At 40.9% G+C, this 18,596-nt stretch overlaps 2 protein-coding genes across 3 annotated transcripts in view; one reads left to right on the top strand and one right to left on the bottom strand.

The window, feature by feature from the left end:
* The first annotated feature begins 2,370 nt into the window (after positions 1–2,370).
* Positions 2,371–13,258, top strand: LOC306696961 (WD repeat-containing protein 76-like). The gene is made up of 26 exons (XM_079160693.1): positions 2,371–2,491; positions 3,581–3,612; positions 3,753–3,858; positions 4,011–4,081; positions 4,174–4,278; positions 4,549–4,635; positions 4,872–4,927; positions 5,045–5,126; positions 5,215–5,283; positions 5,605–5,711; positions 6,427–6,555; positions 6,652–6,721; positions 8,516–8,632; positions 8,721–8,789; positions 8,959–9,051; positions 9,715–9,773; positions 10,043–10,160; positions 10,293–10,388; positions 10,619–10,659; positions 10,777–10,930; positions 11,330–11,488; positions 11,603–11,718; positions 11,841–11,939; positions 12,049–12,201; positions 12,300–12,353; positions 12,475–13,258. The coding sequence occupies exons 1-26, from the start codon at positions 2,416–2,418 to the stop codon at positions 12,728–12,730; spliced, it is 2,574 nt and encodes an 857-aa protein (XP_079016819.1). The 5' UTR covers positions 2,371–2,415; the 3' UTR covers positions 12,731–13,258.
* A 462-nt stretch (positions 13,259–13,720) lies between these two features.
* LOC306704401 (FERM domain-containing protein 5-like) overlaps positions 13,721–18,596 on the bottom strand; it is a gene marked incomplete at its 5' end in the record, with an annotated part of 58,983 nt that continues 54,107 nt past the window's right edge. For both annotated transcript variants that reach the window (XM_079170747.1, XM_079170746.1), the window contains one exon: positions 13,721–17,231. In XM_079170747.1, the coding sequence (XP_079026873.1) occupies positions 16,645–17,231 (587 nt within the window). In that variant the 3' untranslated portion in view covers positions 13,721–16,644. The remainder of the gene's footprint in view (positions 17,232–18,596) is intronic.

Genomic DNA, 18,596 nt, shown 5'->3' on the forward strand with positions numbered 1-18,596 from the left:
AGAGGATCTCTCTCTCTCGCTCAACCCTCATATGGATCAACTTACAAGTTATTTATTGTCATGTGCACAACAGTTACAGAGAAGCAGTCGTTGGCAATGAAAATATTACTCCAACAGTGATCCCCTAAGTACAAATTTGAATATACAACATGAAATAGTTTGTAAAAGTTAAAATATAGGGATACAAATTTAACATCTATAAAATCTAAAATGAAACAATATGGAATTGGAATTGGAAAATGAATTAACTGGGTTCTAGTCTATATATACATATATCAAGAAATGTAAACAGGTTTAAAACAGTAAGATAAAGTCTATAAAGGTAAAGTGATCCCTGATAATCCTGTTGGCCTTCTTCCTGCACTGGTGGAGAGGTCCTCCGTGGATGGCAGCTCCGTCCTGGTGATGTGCTGAGCAGTTTTCACCTCCCTCTGTATTTGCTTTACTGTGGAGGGTGGTGCAACTGCCATACCAGAGGGCGATGCAGCCAGTCAGCCAGTGTAGAGGAGTGTACAAAAACAATATATCATAATGTACATAAACTATTATTTGTATTAGACACAGTAGGCCGTGCCCTTCTAGTATGTGCTCCCCAATGGACTCGTTAGTGTATAATCGTTATTAGAGACTGAGTAGAAGCCCAGAGAGGTTTTATTTATATAGTTACAGAGTATTTATATGTTATTTCTCGTCTTAAATACCATTTTATGATACATTTATTTTCAACCACAGAGCAAACAGATGAGAGAGTATATAGAGACGATATTTAGTCATATTCTATTGGGAATGTGCAGTATGGAAAAAGGCTCTCAATCATGAGGAATGGTGGTCACATTTGACACATGATGATCAACTCCCACTTTTCTGCTTTGATGTAAAAGTCGAAGAAAGAACGGCACGCAAGTGCAGCCGTCTCTAAACATGTCCCCATAAACACATTCTGCCTGATTACAACATCTATTTCTTCAGCCTATTTGTCCTCAAGTGTAGATTTAAAAGTAATACAAATATATGTTAATCCACTGGCTGCATGTATTTCAAAGTGGTGTAATCCTTAAAATGTCAGTCCTGGTTGATTTGGATGCAGAGCGAGAATGGCAGACTCCGCCACTAACACAAAAAAATACTAATTATTGAATGTATGTGGAATGGCTATTGCAGAAAAGATGCCGACCAGCTATCAAGAATGGGGACACTTTCGAAAACCTTTCTTCTCAGAGGAATAAAGGGAGTGAAAAGTGGGACTGCTGTGGTGGCTAAAGTTGAATCATGTGCTCTGATGTTTTGTGTAGCCGCTGAATGACAAAGATTAGAGATCTGGAAGTGTTGGGAGACGAACTGGAATAAGAATACCTGCTGATTTCTCATTGAGCTGGGACACATGTTTTCTGTTTGGAGAGATGGGTTTTTATGCTTTGCTTACAATCACCTTATTCCCCTGGTGGGCAACATGATGTATATAGAGTATAAGCACCGGGCAGTGTATGTAGCAGACGTAACCAATATTGAGCCACTTCAGGAAGTTAAATTTCCAGCAAGAGCATAGTTTTTATGGTTAATCCTCTTTGGCCAGTGCATTATGGTTTTGCCTTAATCATGAAATGGATTATATACAAAAGTGTGTAAACTATTTTGTTCTACAATTTGCCAATGAAGCAGACATATTTGCTGTGTACAATATTGTGTACAGGCAGTCTGATGCATTTCCTAATGTGCAATGTGTTAAAAACATATCCCTCGAAATGTGTTATCCTTATGATCGTTCAACTCTGTAATAACTTTTCTGTGTATGATACTTTAAAGCAAATGTTGAAAACAACTTATAAGTGTAACACATTCTGTATCCTGTCTATTCCAATGTGTTAGCAGGAACTATACAGTAGTAATATTGTGCTTATTCTTGGAATATTTATAGGTATTTTTTACAGGCTTTGTATAGAAAAACACCTATAGCTTAAGTGGCAGGCATGTACCACTTTCACGTGTTCAAATCAAATCTATATCTAGAACGATATGTGTACTGTATTTAAACCCCACCCTTGCACATGAATCTTTACCCTCTAACAGGCACATCAAATGTTTGCAGTGAGCAATACCCAGTGGTATGAGAATTATCTTTCAGTCTATTTCAACAGCTTGAGTAGTATTTCCAGTTTTGTATAAAAGTGTATTCTTTCCTGATTACCTCTTGTTAATAAATCTATTCTTTCTCAGGGGGAGAAGTGTCTTCAAGGGTGCCACGTTTGTTTTACACTGTAAACTGAGCGAGTTGCATTCGCACAGACACTTGGCGGCTGTAGCTTTACCGGGGAAGAGAAAGAGGGGGGGAACAAGGGAAAGGGGGTGTTACTTTAAAAAGCAGCCGACTCATGTGACGCTCTCACACAGCTTGTTGGGGGTCGACACGGTGAAAGTATGGCGCTCGGTGTTTTGTGGTTCATCGCCACCGTTTTTAGTTTAGTCCATTTAACACCGTTAACTTTACCCGAAGGTAAGTACACACTCCTGGACTTTAACGGTTGTTTGTTATTCGTTCATTTTAGTTTGTTGCAAAATGTAAGTCGCTGTCGCTTACAGTAGCCTGCATCTCGTTAAAACTAATTTGAAAACAAGTGTTAACAGCCAGAATATTAATTTCTAGGCCAAAAACAATATAGTTTATTTGGCATGAACAATGGTGGAATAAGTATTCAGCTGCTGCTTTACTGTGCTTATTGTGTGCACTGTCCACTTTGCTGCTGTGATACTGTACATCTCCCCACTGCGGGACTAATAAAGGATTATCTTATCTTATCTTATCTTAAACATTACACCTTACAGAATACTTGACTTTGGTTATTGTTGGTTATTGTTTTTTATATATAAATATTTATACAATATTTATGTAATCACAAATATGTAATATTATTTCCTACTTGTATACATAACAGTCCTGTCTAGCATTTACCTTTATTTGTCCAGCTTTGTTGTTCTTGCTGTTATGTTATTTTATTTATATGTAAATACATCAAGATAGATAAACAATATTGTCGAATTCCTTGTATGGCCACACACACTTTGCAAATGAATCTCATTCTGGTTCAATTCTGCAATATAAAAATATCCCATTAGACTACGAGTAAACATCCTGAAGCCTATTAGGAATGTCACTTTTAATATACGCTTTAATATAGTCTGTTATAGGATTATTATTATTAGGCTATTGGTGCATTAATGTGCAAGTATCATTTTACTTTTGTACTTGGTCCATGTTAAGCTAATTTGAACTATTTATTAAAGGCTACTGTTTGTGCCGTGCATTATAATATATTAGATCATCACACGTTTTGCATGTAAATTCTTAATCTGTAAAGTAACTGCAGCTGCCAGATAAATGCAGTGGAGTGAAAAATACAAATTTCTCCTGAAAAGTGGTGGAGTTGGCCTACTAGTACCATGACGTCAAGCATACGTACTTAAAAAGTGTGAGTGAAAGTACGACATTGCTCTCATTAATGACTTCAGGACTAAACTTGAAAGTTTGAAATGTTTATTATTAGGCTGTTTAATTAACAGAAGGCGTCTTTCTGTGTCCTATCAGAGGAATATCAATTCAAACAGTGGATGTCACAGGTATGTAGCCTACATAATAACAAAGTTCTAATGTATACTTCACAGTCTTGTTATGAATCGTTTGATTTTGATTGTTTCAGTAAAAACTTTTTTGAAACTCTGTCTTTTGTGTGCTGTTACACTTCTCTTTTTGACTGCAGTACAACAACGTTTATGACACCGAGGAGTATTACCACCGGCTCCGCATATTCACTGAGAATAAGAGGGAAATAGATCATCACAATGCTGGGAATCACTCGTTCACAAGTACAGTAGAGCTCCTCACCCTGTCTCATAACATGTAATATATAGATTATTACCACAGAGGGTGCACTGTCAACTCTTTTGAAAGGTGCAATATTTTATAATGTTATGAAACACATGCATATCCTCACAATGTTTTTCATTTTCAACTCTAGTGGGCTTGAATCAGTTCTCAGACATGACATTTGAGGAATTCAGGAAATCTTTTCTTTTGACAGAGCCTCAGGTATGACACATTTTACAACACACTCTATGCGGCTGGTGCTTTTACACAAATAACTCTTTCAATCACAATCTTCTGGTTCTGGTCTTTTATAGAACTGCTCAGCTACTAAAGGGGGTCATGTCAGCAGGGCTGGTCCTTATCCCGAGTCCGTAGACTGGAGGATGAAGGGCAACGTTGTGACTCCCGTGAAGAACCAGGTATCCTGATATGGTGCTGAACCGCCAATCAATTAACACCGCTAACACATTTAGTTACAATCTTTATTGATGTAGCTTGACTAATTTCAGATTAAATGAGCATAATAAAGTGACAAAGACCGCAGACTTTACAAAGCTCCGCCAGAGACACAGAAGACATTATTCTGTTTTCACAAGCAATTGACCTACATGCAAAAAAAATGAGTGGAGTACATTTTTAACATAAGTCAATTACAAGTTGTTTGAGTTATAACGTGTTTGCGTCTTCAGGGTCACTGTGGAAGCTGTTGGACCTTCTCTACTACTGGCTGTTTGGAGTCAGTGAATGCTATTGCTACCGGGAAGCTAATATCTCTGGTGGGTTTTCTATTATTCAGTACTATCTAATAGATTTCAAATGAGTCATGTTCCCACAAGGATAATTTAGCAGATGTACTCGCAGAAGAAATCTCTGTTTCGCAGTTTGATCTGTGGTTTGTCTTCTTTGGTGATTAGAGATAGTAGTAGTAGTAGTAGTAGTAGTAGTAGTAGTAGTAGTAGTACATAATTATTGCTTTGTATAAAAGCATAACGCAGTTTGCTTTCTTTACCAGTCTGAGCAGCAGCTGATAGATTGTGCCAAAGACTTCAACAATCATGGATGCATGGGGTAAGTAACATTTTTTGACAGAAGTTGTTCATTTTTAAACAACATTATAAGTAATAGTAATAAGAAGAATATGTGTATTTGGCTTCAACCAATTAAACACCACCTGGTTTGTTTCAGTGGCCTCCCCAGCCAGGCATTTGAGTACATCAAATACAATAACGGCCTCATGACAGAGGAGGACTATCCCTACAAAGGACATGTATGACTTTTCTGGAGTAATGTCTCATTGTATTTTTTGTTGTAAAATCATTTTACAATGTAATCATTTTTTCTCTTTCCTCTTTTAGGATGACACTTGCAATTTTGAGCCTGCCCTTGCAGCTGCTTTTGTCCTGGATGTTGTCAACATAACAAGTGTGAGTGAACAAGTGTACACATGTGGAGTTACATGTGTCCTTTAAGAAATGACTGCTTGGTCACAAAGTCACAAATCAGGCACTGTTAACCATGTCTTTGTTGGTGACCTGACAAGAGGAAAAGACAAAAGCAACTATTTTGGTGGACAAATAGACAAAATAGTTTCTTATAATTACGTGACTTTGTGCCATTGTTGTGAATTCTTACAGTGACCGTCTGATATACTGGATTGCCAACAATTTACTCACACTATATTAACGTTAACTGCATTTTGCTGTTCACTTTTGTATTAAAATGTCTGTATGTTTGTCCATCCACAGTATGATGAAAAGGCCATAGTTGATGCTGTGGCCCGGCTCAACCCTGTGTCCTTTGCCTTTGAAGTCACGGCTGAATTTATGCACTACAAAGAAGGTGTTTACACCAGGTGAGCTGAGGACAAGTCAACACGTGTTTACTGATGTTCAGAAATAACGTGTGGTCAGGAATATTCAAAGGACTGTGTGTGGCCATGTTGTTTCTGCCCCTGTTGCACTATGGAAATATTTATAATACAATAATTGGATTTTTGTCTCGTAATCCACCAGCATTATAAGTTATTTAAAGACGGACATGTTGCAGGCCAGCAGGCAGTACCCTGTGTGATGAAAAGAGTACTTTGTTTCTGGTCACGACATGGGTCTGACACCAATGTTGAAGCAAACAGGCAGGCAAAGTGGTAAAACAGCACAATATCAAACAAAAGTCTGAAATATATGTTACGCTGTAATGTAGGCGCGAGCAGATTTCTGTCACATCATGCCATCAACTAAGATTTTGTGGATTTCACTGGTTGCCTTGTTAGTTCCATAATCCTCTTTCATGATTAATAGGGAGCTATTCATAAGTAGACCACTGTGAAGATCTGATGGCTCATTTGTTACGGTGCCTACATTTATGAGTGCTTGTGATTCACTTCACTCAACTTTCTGTCCTCTCTATCATAACAGGGCTAATATTAGCCTGTGTTTTTGTGTTTCGTGGCTCTGGCGTGAACAGGAAACAGCTACTAAACCCATCTTTGCATAGACAGGATGCAGCCCAGTCACCCTACAAAAGACATGTACTCCATTGATCTAAAAGCATCAGTGTTGTCTGTTTAGCACCCAGTGTAAGAAGACAGCTGACATGGTGAATCATGCGGTACTGGCTGTGGGTTACGGTGCTGAAGAGAACGGCACGCCGTATTGGATTGTGAAGAACTCGTGGGGCACCGTCTGGGGAATGGACGGGTAAATATAGTCTGTGTCTGTCTGTGTGTGTTTCAGTATGATGACTTGTTACAGCTTTTAGTGATCACGGGCACCTTTCTTTCTTTATTCCAACAGATATTTTTTGATCGAACAAGGAAAAAACATGTGCGGACTGGCTGCTTGTGCTTCCTACCCTCTACCTTTAGTTTGAAGATTAACATGGCAACTAAGTGGAGGAGTGATAAGACTCAAGACACAACATACATGGAGTAAGTTATGTGACATGCACAGTGTCACGCTGAGCAATAAACATCCCAGTAGATCAATGATATCATGTTATGGCAGATCATCCATTGGCCATTGACCTGATTTTTCAGTGAGGGGCTTCTTTATGTCTCCGTAAAGACAAAATCATGTGTGTAAAAATCTCTGAACGTCTTCAAAGACAAGGACAAGCTGCTTCCTTGACCTCCACAGTTCTCAATCTTCTTTGACCCGATTAACATACTTTAGAGATGGTCACGCACAAAAGGCGCATTAAGGAGTCCGCTCAGATGTGAAGGAATTGCCTGTTTCCATTTCTACATGTTTTGTTAATAAACAATCCTCCCCCTTATTCTTATGGGTCTTTTATTATATTATTGCCTGTATTACTGATTCCATCTTTCCCCAGGTGTTTTTGTCAACTGAGGACTATTTTCTATTTTAACTTTCTGAAAAAATCTGGCATTGTGAGTGTGGTGGAAAAAACTATTCAATAGTACAGAGTGAGTCCTATAATACTGAATACTGAAACAAGAAACAAGAAACATTGAGGAAAGAAGTTTGTCCTTAAAGTATTTATTCTCTGGCCAGAGAAGGCTTCACCGTCATACTGACTGCAACACAGTCCGCAGAGGATGAGCCCAGAATTCAGTTTGTCTCCTGCTCTTAAACATCTCAGCACACAGCAGGGGGGAACATCAGATATTTACATTACAACAATTGATCAGCAGTTTCAAGCTCCCCATTGACACCCTTCAGTCATCCCCTTCCTCTTCTGAGCCTTGTCACACAAAGACATGTGTCTCTGTTACCTTTGATTATCTCTAGGATCTTCACACCTGCAACCCCCATTTGGTTACTTCACCTTATCAAAGCAAAGGCAGAGATAACCCATATGTTCCTGTCACCACTCTCTTAGTACACAATCATATGTGACATATAGTTTTGTTAGTAAGTAAGGCACATAAACTAAATCGCAGTATAAATTTACTAGCAAACCAAAATTTCCCATCACATGAGTCAATCAATTGTTAAATGTTTAAACGTTACTATTGGGGCTGCTTTCATGCATTAAAAAACAGAATTATCAATATTAGCGACGTTAGGTCATGTTCCAGCCTGCTATTGCCAACATCTGCCAAAAGGTGGCGACATTATCTCTGCTGGCTCTGTGGAAGCTGAAGCCGGAAGCCGGAGATGAGATGTCAATCAAAGTGTAAGGCTGTTTTCATTGGCTGTCGGACAAAGAGAACAGCCCCTTTTTATATTCAGCTGACATGTGGAGACAACCAATGAGCTGTTGACATTCTGTTTCACAGCACAGAGGGGCGTGGCCAATTACAAGACATTTCCAGGCTGTGGCGCGAAGCGTGTTTCTCTCCTTGTCACAATTAGGTAACAAACAGCCTCAGAAGTGAGCATTTATCAACCTTCCTGCAGTTCTCTTGAATAAATAGTACATACGTACTGTTATAAGTGCACTAATATGGAGACAAAACGCGAAACTGTTGTGGAGTTGCGGTTATTGGTGAGTTTTGGAAGTTCTTAATCTGGTTCAATTAACGTTATTTTTAACATATCTAACGTTGTATGTGTTAGCATGCTGCTTAAACAACAGCAAAGCATGTTTTTAGGCCTCACGTTAAGTGTGTTGCGAGTTTCGTGGGAACTTGTGCTTCTGTGGAAAAGTTGAATGATGCATTTGAGTTACTTTTTAATAACGCACACCTTGTAGGACTTGAAACCCGTGCCTCACGAGGGAGTCCGACGGTCTGCACGAAGCGCCCTGCCACCTAAACGCTACCGGTACTCACTGGAAACAGCTCACGTTAAAACACCCAAACAGGAGAAGGTAAGAGACATTAAAGTAATGCATAATACAAACGGTATGTATGTGTTTTTTTTTATTTCTAATATGCCTGCCAATATTTTGTTGAAAGAGGAGAACAACAACACACAATGACCAAACCAGACAGGATGTTGGAGATAGTGATGAGAAGGTTTCACCTGTAAGTATGAACATGCATGGGCAGTGTCCTTTTTACTCACTACATGTCTGTGGATTGTTGAAGCATGTACAACAATGTGTCAGATGAACACGTTTATTCTCAACTCCTTCATGGCTGGCTGTGGCCTGTTTTCTCCTGAATGTCAGTGCTGTATCTTTGTTCCACACAGGAGGGATATGGAGGATATTCATCATACGAGCTGGAGCGTCTGGAGAACATCAGACAGAATAAAGCTTTTCTGTCCTCTATCAACTTATTAGAGGTAGGTAAAGGGGCGAAGTTACAAGCTTCATTTATTGTCGTTGTAGCACAGGGTTGTGCAAAGAACTGCAGTTTGTGGTCCCATTTTGCTACATAGGACGAAACTAAAACAACGCCGTATTATATGTAGGTACGGCAGCTGATGCTTCTGTAACTCTTGCCAGACGGCAGCAGGGTGGACAGGCTGGGGTGGATAATGTCTTTTATTATCCTTTGAGCTCTTTGCATAGACTTCCTCTCACCATTATCACTGACGCTCGTTAGGTACCAATGATGTTTTGGGAGGTTTTAATCACCCGCTGTAGAGCCCTCCTGTTCTGGGCCATGCACATCTCACGCCAGTTTGTAATGTTTCCAGACAGGATGCTTTCTATCCTGACTGACACGTGTGTTGACCTTTTTTCCACTTAATTCAGGGTCGCTAAGCTTTAGGGCTGGACGACATTTTACTGACATTGTAAATCTTTCACAACCCACTTTATTCTCTTCCCACTTTTCAATAAATATATGCTCTAAATCTAAATAGCGATACCAATTAGTGACATCTTTTGGGTTTATTTTTGCACAATTTACAAATGGACCCATTTCACCACGGCCATCTTGTGATTCGTCTTACTTTCTGTGAACAGGTAGGATTAGTATTAATTGTTTTTCTTCTCAAAAGGCAACGGAGGAGTTGAAGCAGTTGACACGACCAAAGCCATCGCAGAGGGGTCTCATGAGGTACTGAGCTCTTAATTCAGCGTATTAGTAATGGACATCTGGTGTGTACATCATACATCATATTGTTAATTACTTTAAATGTGTTTGGGAGTATAGTGTTTTTAGGTTTGGTTCAAACAAGTGTAGGTTTTTTTTGACAAAGAAGTTGCCTGTAGACATCACTTTTAGGCCGTCCATTTTTTAGTTTTAGCTGTAAGTTTAAGCTTTTAAAAGTCCAACCGACCAGTGTCTTCTTCATGTAACCTCGATGCTCTTGTCTGTGGCGGCAGGTCAAAGGCTGCTGAGACAGAAGCGCTGCCAGTTCGCAAATCCCTTCGTCTCCAAAATTTCAAGGCACATCCCTTAACACTTCCTGCTGAACCCAGGAGGGTGCTGATCATGCAGACGGTAGCTCCATATTCATAATAATGTACATCTTGCCTCACTTCATGCCACTCTAGCGCTCTCTGTCTCTCCAGCATTTCTTTTTTTCTTCCTTATTTCCTGTTTCTCACTTGAGTTGTTTAACTTGCTTTGAAGCCATTAAAGAAACCTCCTGGTCCTCTGGCCATGGATCCAGTCAACATGGAAGACGGAAGCAAGCTGCCATCACAGCTTCTTGAACTCTGCTCCGAGGTAGCACTCACCTTCCTTGGCTATGACAATGTTTCGTGTTTTCTTTGATTTTCTCCCAGAACCGTAAACGAATGTTTAGCTGCTGACTTGTTGTGCTCCAAGAACACAATAACGTTTAAAGGCAAAAATAATTTGGAGATGTATAATGTTGAAACCGGTTGTCCTACATCTTTACAGGGTGATCATTTATGTTTGCTTATTGTTTATTAAAATTGATTTTCTTTTCTTAGGGTACAACAGAAGAAAGAAAAATGGAGCTTGATCTGAAAGAGTAAGATTTTTAAGTTTTGATTCTTTCAGCTTATCGCTTCTTAAGAAGTGACTACTCTTACGGCACATTAGTCTCCCTTTGGTCATTGCATTCATCCTCCCTGCTGTCTTTACGCAGGTACCGCTCCGCCCTGATGAACATGAAGATAACTGAGGACCGAGTGGCCAAAGTGGTGACGGGCCGCATCTTCTCTGCTGCCTTCCACCCGTGCACCAGCAGCCTGTTGATGGCCACAGGAGACAAGCAGGGGAAAGTTGGACTCTGGAAGTTGGTGCGTTTTTTTTCTTCTTTTCTTTACACTGATCTTAGTACTGTTACAAATTGGTATGTGGCCACTGGAGGGCGCTGTGGGCCCCAGAACTTGCTCAAAACAACAGGACTTTATATACTAGATCAGCTGGGAAAATCCTAGTTATTACATTAGTAAACAACAGCAGAGGTACCTGCAAATGCCTTTGTTTTATTTGCACATTTTTAAAAGAAGCGGTCAGTTGGACTACTGTAAATGTGAGGCTAATATTCAGTAGTGATTCATGGAAGCAAAGCATCCGTCAGTGGACACATGAGTGCCCTTTTTAAAAGGCACATCTCTTTCACATGATATGAAATCTACAAAAAGAAAACGCTCTTGGTTTTATATTTATTTTCTTGCCTTTGTATCTTCCCTCAGGGTGGTGATTGGGGGGATGATGGCGTGCTGCTCTTCGAGCCCCACACTCGTCCAGTTAGCTGCATGGCGTTCTCCAGAGCTCATCCCACCCAGCTGCTGAGCCTCAGCTACGACGGATCTCTACGCTGTATGGATGTGGAGAAGGCCGTCTTTAGTGATGTGAGATAACTTTAGTTTCACTTATTGTGAAGGTTGTAAGCAAACATTCTAAGAGCTTAAAATCTTGGTACCACCTCAATCAGTTAACGCCAATTTGTTTGTGCATTGTTCTAGGTGTACGACATTAAAGATAGCCTGAGGACGTTTGACTTCATGTCCCATGACTGTCTGACACTAGTAGTGGGGAACTGGTTTGGAGAAGTTGCCATTGTGGATAGGCGGACCCCAGGGTAATGAATAATAGCTTGTTCTTAGTCTCTTTCCACTGTGTTGGAGGAGAACAGTTTGAACTCTCTCGTCAATGAATGATGTGTTCATAAACATGCTGCACTGGTGTTTTATTTCTCTTTAGAAACACCCACGAGTCCCTCCACTTATTGGACCCCGAGACTCTGCGTTGTGTTAGCGTCCACCCGCTACAGAAGCAGTACTTTGCTGTTGCAGAAAGCGAGTATGTCTGACTGTTAATTTAATATACTTTTGCAGAAAGATCCTTTGATCCATATTTCTCTGTCTTTTTTTTAAACGAACTAAAGGAATGGTTTTGATGTTGTCTGCAGGGTAGTGAATATTTACGACAGCAGATATCTGAAGAAGACTAAAAGCCGGGCAGTCTCGGCGCTGCATGGACACTCTTCAAGCATATCCAGCGCTTATTTCTCCCCTCGCACAGGCAACAGAGTCCTCACCACCTGTATGGATCACCACATAAGGTGAAGCCGGCTCAGCGCTTTGAATGAATAACTGTGTTTTACTTATTCTGGTTGGCTTTTCATGGCCAGCTCAATTTTATCTTGAACTCCTTTGACAGGATATATGACACATCTGCAATGACTAAGAAAGCTCCCTTGCTCACATCCATCGGGTAAATCCCCTCATTTGTTCACCGACGTTGTGCTGTCTTGTTCTTGTGTATTTCTGTGTTTGTTTGAGACTTGTGTCAGCTGAACCTACTCGCAACCTGTCTCATCAATCTTCACCTTCAGACACAACATGAACACAGGCCATTGGCTGACCAGACTATCAGCGGTGTGGGACCCCAAACAGGAAGATTGCTTTGTGGTGGGCAGCGTGTCGCACCCTCGGACGGTGCAGGTGTTCCACGAAAGCGGCCGGCTCCAGCACTCCTACGCCAAAGACGAGAACCTTCACACAGTGCTGTCGGTCACTGCTTTCCACCCCACAAGGAACGCCTTCCTGGGTGGCAATTTATCAGGGCGCCTGTATGTCTTCTCCGACTGAGATGAAGACCAAAATATGTGACCAAGGCTTTCTAGTTGCCTTCATTTATAGGAAGACCAGGTGAGGAAGTATTTTTGACGCAGTCATGGTGAACAACTCGCACAGTGCAGGTGAATATATCAACACTAGTCGTGACTGTCGTCTCTTGTTTGTTGTTCCCTCTGGATCTCCATTTGCTTTAAGAATTCTCAGACTAAATACAATACCGTGAATATCATTGTAAAACGCAACTATATTGAGCACTTTCAGTCTTGAGTCTACTGTATGTGGAAGGGGCTGTTTTAACTTTGCACACGAGGACTCGCCTCCAAACATTGTAACACTGTTCAAACTCTGTCGAGGTGCTGCTACACATTCTGGACTGAATTGAGGTCTGGACTTTTGAAGTCACTCTTATTTATATTTGGCTTCGTGTTTGGGTTTGTTGTTTTATCGGAAAATGAATCTTAAGTCGTCGTTCTCCTGAGATTAGCATTAATTTATTTGCGCTTTACCTCATTAAAACTAGGGTTGCTAATCTTTGTTATATTTGTTGAACCTCTCAATACATTCTGACTAATTCTGTTCTTAATTAATACCAATTGGTGTTGTGATTGTATTTTTTTTTTTTTTTAATCTTTTAATTTTGTTGCTGCTGAAGCAAATACAATAAATGTAAAGGCATTTTTTCCAAACATTTTGAGTGCGAGTGTTATTCATTTAGCAGTGGTAGTACCATTTGTAGCTTCAGATGGCAGCATTGTGACAGAAGAATAGTGTTTGCCTTCCTTGACCACAGTCTCTTGTTTTCAAGCAGGGACACGCTGGTTTCCTCTGTGGATTCATGATTGAACTTGTAGACGTGCTAGCTGCCAGATGTCCAGAATAGATTAAATGTATTCATAAATAAATTACACCAGTCTTAAGTCAGTGATTGGAAATAAGCAGTCTTGTTTGGAGGTAATAAATGCAGAACACATGCTTACAGAGACATTTCCATGTGCAGGGCCATGGTACAGGAAAGAAGCTTACAGTAAGACCTTATTCCCGTTTACATGATTCAGTAAAACGCATACAAGAGTTGCCTGTCAATGGAACCGTCACCCCTCTTTATCAGTACAAGTGATTTGAAACAGATTTTAACAATACAAAAAAACCGACATTGCAAGAGGAAATATTCAGGTAGTTGAATATGCTACTTCTGCTGTTCTAAACTGGCTAACAATACAAACCGCTCCACTTCCATTTAGGTAAAACCTGTTCAGAGTCGAGTGAAAATGGGTCTGTTAGGTGTTCAGTTCATTTACATGTACTTTCACAAGAAAACTTGCATCTACTCCGTTTCTCTCAAATGAGTCAAGGAAGAGCAGTCTCGTGTTAGGCGACAAATAAACGGGACTCGCATGATGACGTTACCTACCACTGTGTTAGGTCAGGAGCAGTGGGCACCATTCCCTTCACACATGCATCTACAGGCTGTTTCACCTTCTGAAGGGACATTTTGAATGTTTAGCAGACAGACAAACATTCCTTTGCTGTTTATGGTTATTATTCATAACATTATCTGTTATTTATTGCTCAAATTATGTTAAGTTTTTCATACACATGAACATAAAATGAGACTTTAAAGTACAAATTATAATACAGTAATCGCATATTTTCTGCCTTTCCCCAAACACAGTCGATCAGGAACCAGCGAGCACCGTCTGAATTAAAGCAAACGCAATTTATCAAGTCTAAAGACCAACCACAAAGTGTTTTTTTTTCCTGTTAAATATAAATATATCGGTCAATAAGTCTGTCTTAGTCATTCAACTCACAGAATTATTAATACTTCTTGATATTTTACCATTTCTGAATCTTAAAATGTCATTGTACAAAAATCAAATCAACATTCAAAGCCAGGTATTTAATTCTACAGGGATAAACTTAAGTACTGTTTCGTGTTAACTTCCAACCTGTTGATTTTTTGGGGAAAGGTGTGAATATTATTATGGTAACTTTCCAAACTGCCTATAGGTGCCTACATATCCTCGACCCCTCAGCCAATCAGCATCATATACCATTCCTCTTGTTGCATAAATACATACATTTTAGGTATAATGACATATACCTGCTGATCATTACCACTGACACACAGCATATACACCTACATATATCAATCAAACACTTGTGGGCTTGTTGAGAGGACCAATAGTTAAGTGTATGGTTGTTGATTGCTCTGGGCTGTAAAGACGCACTGCAGGCTAACCTGTGAAATAACATTTACGTAATAAGGCGAGAGAAGGAGAGCAGACTATCAGAGTTTCCATCTGTTGACGCAAACTGACAAACATCAGACAACAGAGGCTTCTTTGGTAGGTGTGATGATGAAGATTGCTGTAGGACGTCAACGAGACGTATCTTAGGCTTTCTCGTAAGCAAACACTGTGAGGAAATCTCAATGTGTAAATGAGAAAATCAGTTTGTACAAAAATGGAAACATGATTTAAATGTATTCAGTCTTTACAGATAAATGCATAAATGTGAACACAGCAGGGCTAAACAAAGCTCTATCACCTTCACTGAACATGAACTCAAATCAAGCTCTCTTAACGGTATAATGTGGGGAAAATATAGCACTAAAATTAAGGTCAAATTTCCCTTAATGGAAAGGATCTTGTTTTTTTATATTAACAGTATTGCACATCAAGATAAACTCCTTCTGTGGGAGTCAAATAACTAACCAAACACTTCACTATCACTACAGCTCTAGCTCACATAGTCCCATCACCTTTACAACTACTGTCAAAGTAACTACGGCAAAGACAACTGTTCCTTACACATTGAAGTTGATTGTAGCTATAAGAATTATTTGGCTGCTATTTTATAAAACCAGTAAACTTACCACCTTCATTACTTACTTATAGCCTTACAATTATCCATAATTTATAGTCATTGGACGATAACACTTTATTGGTGCTCTAGTTGCTGGACAGAAATGGTAACGTGAGCACTCTAAATGGACGTCTGACCACAATCTAAGTCACACTTATTTCAAAAATGATCATTCAAGCCATCTAACAGGACAGCACGTACGTCATTCTTGGGTCAAATAGCTACTGCAACTAATTCTTGGCATTTGTTTCAATTCAATTTACCAGATGTTGGGTTGTATACCACATTAGGACAGTTCGTGGAAGTTGCCAATCATCTTAAAGAGTGATAAATTAATTTTCCTGATCTTTCCTGTCACGTGTCACATGGCAAATCCATTTATGGCTCGAATTTGAATGAAAACTATTATAATATTTGCAAGTATTATTTGACTCAGGACTGATCTACAGTCAGTGCTGCTTAGTTTTCCATTTCACACTTTCTCTAACCCCCAGACTCTTGTACAACTCAAAGCAGCAGTTTTCAATCTCATAGCAGTGACCATAATAGCATTTTATCATCATGAATGTTGTTGGCTTTAAAATAGGAAAATTAGACGAGCTAGGCTGCCTCCCATCTTCTGTCAGTACTTAATTCAAACTCTCAGGTGACACAAGACACACCACAACACACCAGGTCATTCTGTCTTACAATAATATTGCAACATATAAATTAATACAAAAATAAAGGCAACTATTAACTGGTTGAATAAGTGAAGTCTGTCAGACTTGCTTGTCCCTTTCAGTGTTTGAATCAAACCCTGTAACTGTGGCTTTGTGTAAAAATAAAATACCTTGAAATGACCTGAATTTCCAAAGTAAAATGTGATTTCCTTTTCTCGCAGTGATGGTCAAACATAATAAAGGCAGGGAACAGTCCGTGGCTTGGGACAGGAACCTCTTCATGGGAGAAGCTGAGCTGATAATGGGAATAGGGATGCCATCCTTTTCTCTCTTCCCACCCTCCCATCGTCTGTTGTATGTGTCGCATCTCCTGTGTTGTGTATTTCAGTCTCTGCTTCACTTGCTGATGAGGAAACCTCCCATCCACCGTAGCTTACAGGCGAACCAGCGCCGCAGAGGGCAGAAGTATTCAAAGTGGAACTGCTGGAATTCAGGTGTCTTGCGGATGTCTCTCAGGAAGGCAATGTCCAGGTCTGACTCGGTCAGCATGATGAGGAGCAGCAGCAGGGCGAACAGCAGTCCGATGGTAACCAGGAAGAGACGCAACACGCTCAGGATGAATTTGTTCAGCTCCTCCACGTCGCTCGGTGGTGACGGCCTGCTCCTGACCGTACGCAGTGCTCTCCTGCCGGAAGAAAACTCTGCCGCGTGGCCCTCTTTTGATGTGCCCGCCGCTGACTTCTGCTCATCGATGCTGCAGGGAGCACCGTTGAGGTGACGCGCCAAGGGATTCTCCATCCCGTGTTCGGCCACCGGTGTGGGCAGCATGCTGTCTGAAGGGCTGTAGGCCTCGTCGGAGATGACTGCTGACGTGCTGGCCTCGCTGGCGTCCACCAAGTGGCCCCGAGAAGACATGAAGGAATCGCCATGGGAGACGGAGCGTACGGGCGTGGAGTGAGCGCTGTCTCGAAGGGACTCCAGACCTGGAAACACAACACAGAGGAAGGCAGTTCGTAAGGGAGACATGTTTCATAACTGGGAGGTATTGTTGACGCATTCACATTTAAAGAAAGATTCTGGCATGACTTCCTTATACCTCAGACCTTATAAGACTCATGGGAAATGTAATCTATTATGTCTACAAGTCATTGATGCAAACGTGTGACTATAAAGAACCTGACCCTGTTTTTTAAGCAATTAAAAGAGGAGGGTTAATTCTGTCCAGTTTGAGTTTAATTAGTCCTAAAGCAGAGATCTGCTCAGTCTCTTTGAGTTTTAACCTGGCTTACTGGGAGTATTTAAGTACACTGTGCTCTGTTGAACACTGTGGCAACAGGTGGTCAGCTTGCCATGACCTATGCTCAAGAGACTGATCCCATCCTCCTGTCATGTAATCTATTTCTAAATTAAATAAACTGCAAAGACTCATAGGAGCAACTGTTCCTCAGCTCTCCCCCGATCCTCATGTTCTCTGGAAGCAGATAATGTGATAATGTCAACTTTGAAACTTTGATATCCATCGCGTTATAACTTATTAGATAATTCCATAGATTGATGAAATATTCATTTGGGTTTTGGAATCAGAGAAACATACAGCATCACCCTGAAATATCTGGCTCATTGTTCAGACGGTACTCTTAAAGAGAAAGTTGTCCAAATTGAATCCACAAGAAGAACCACAAAAAGGCAGCACTCCATAATCCTGCATGACAAAAACCAGCCCCGGGTTTTACCTGCACAGTTGGCTGGTGGCTTGCGGCCGTGGAGTTGGGGTGGGACAGCTAGTCTGGAAGGGGTCCTGGAGCTCTGTCCCGACCCAGGACCAGAGCCTGAGGTGGAGGAACCCCCAGGGAGGGCGGGAAAGAGCGGTAGGATCCCCAGAGCCTTGCCCAAGAGCCTGGGTCCCAGAGACAGCACGCGCACATTCACATCTCGATAGCAATGATTAACCATGCGCAGTTGAACATTCACCTTGGTCTTGATCCGGATCAGACACTTCACCATGGTTCAAGGAGATCAACAAGCACCTGTCAAACCCAAACTGTGTTCCAACAAACGTTTGCTGCTCTCCTTCTTTTTCTTTATCTCTGTCTGTACTTGAAACTGCCTCTCCTCTCTCCCTGCTGTCCGTCTTTGTCTCTGACTACGCCTGGCTAGCTAAGCAGCCCTCCCTTCTCCACAGAGAGCTCCTACGTACTGGCAGGCATGCTGACAGCGGTAGAAAAATAGAAAGACAGACGGAGAGTGAAAGACAAGGCCCAGGAATGTGGCTCATTCGTGCCACAGTTCACCTCGTCCATTCCTGCGCTGGCACACATGGCATGGCCCCTGACAGCAGGAGCTATTTT

This window comes from Pholis gunnellus (genome assembly GCF_910591455.1).
Source record: "Pholis gunnellus genome assembly, chromosome: 1".
Taxonomy (NCBI): domain Eukaryota; kingdom Metazoa; phylum Chordata; class Actinopteri; order Perciformes; family Pholidae; genus Pholis; species Pholis gunnellus.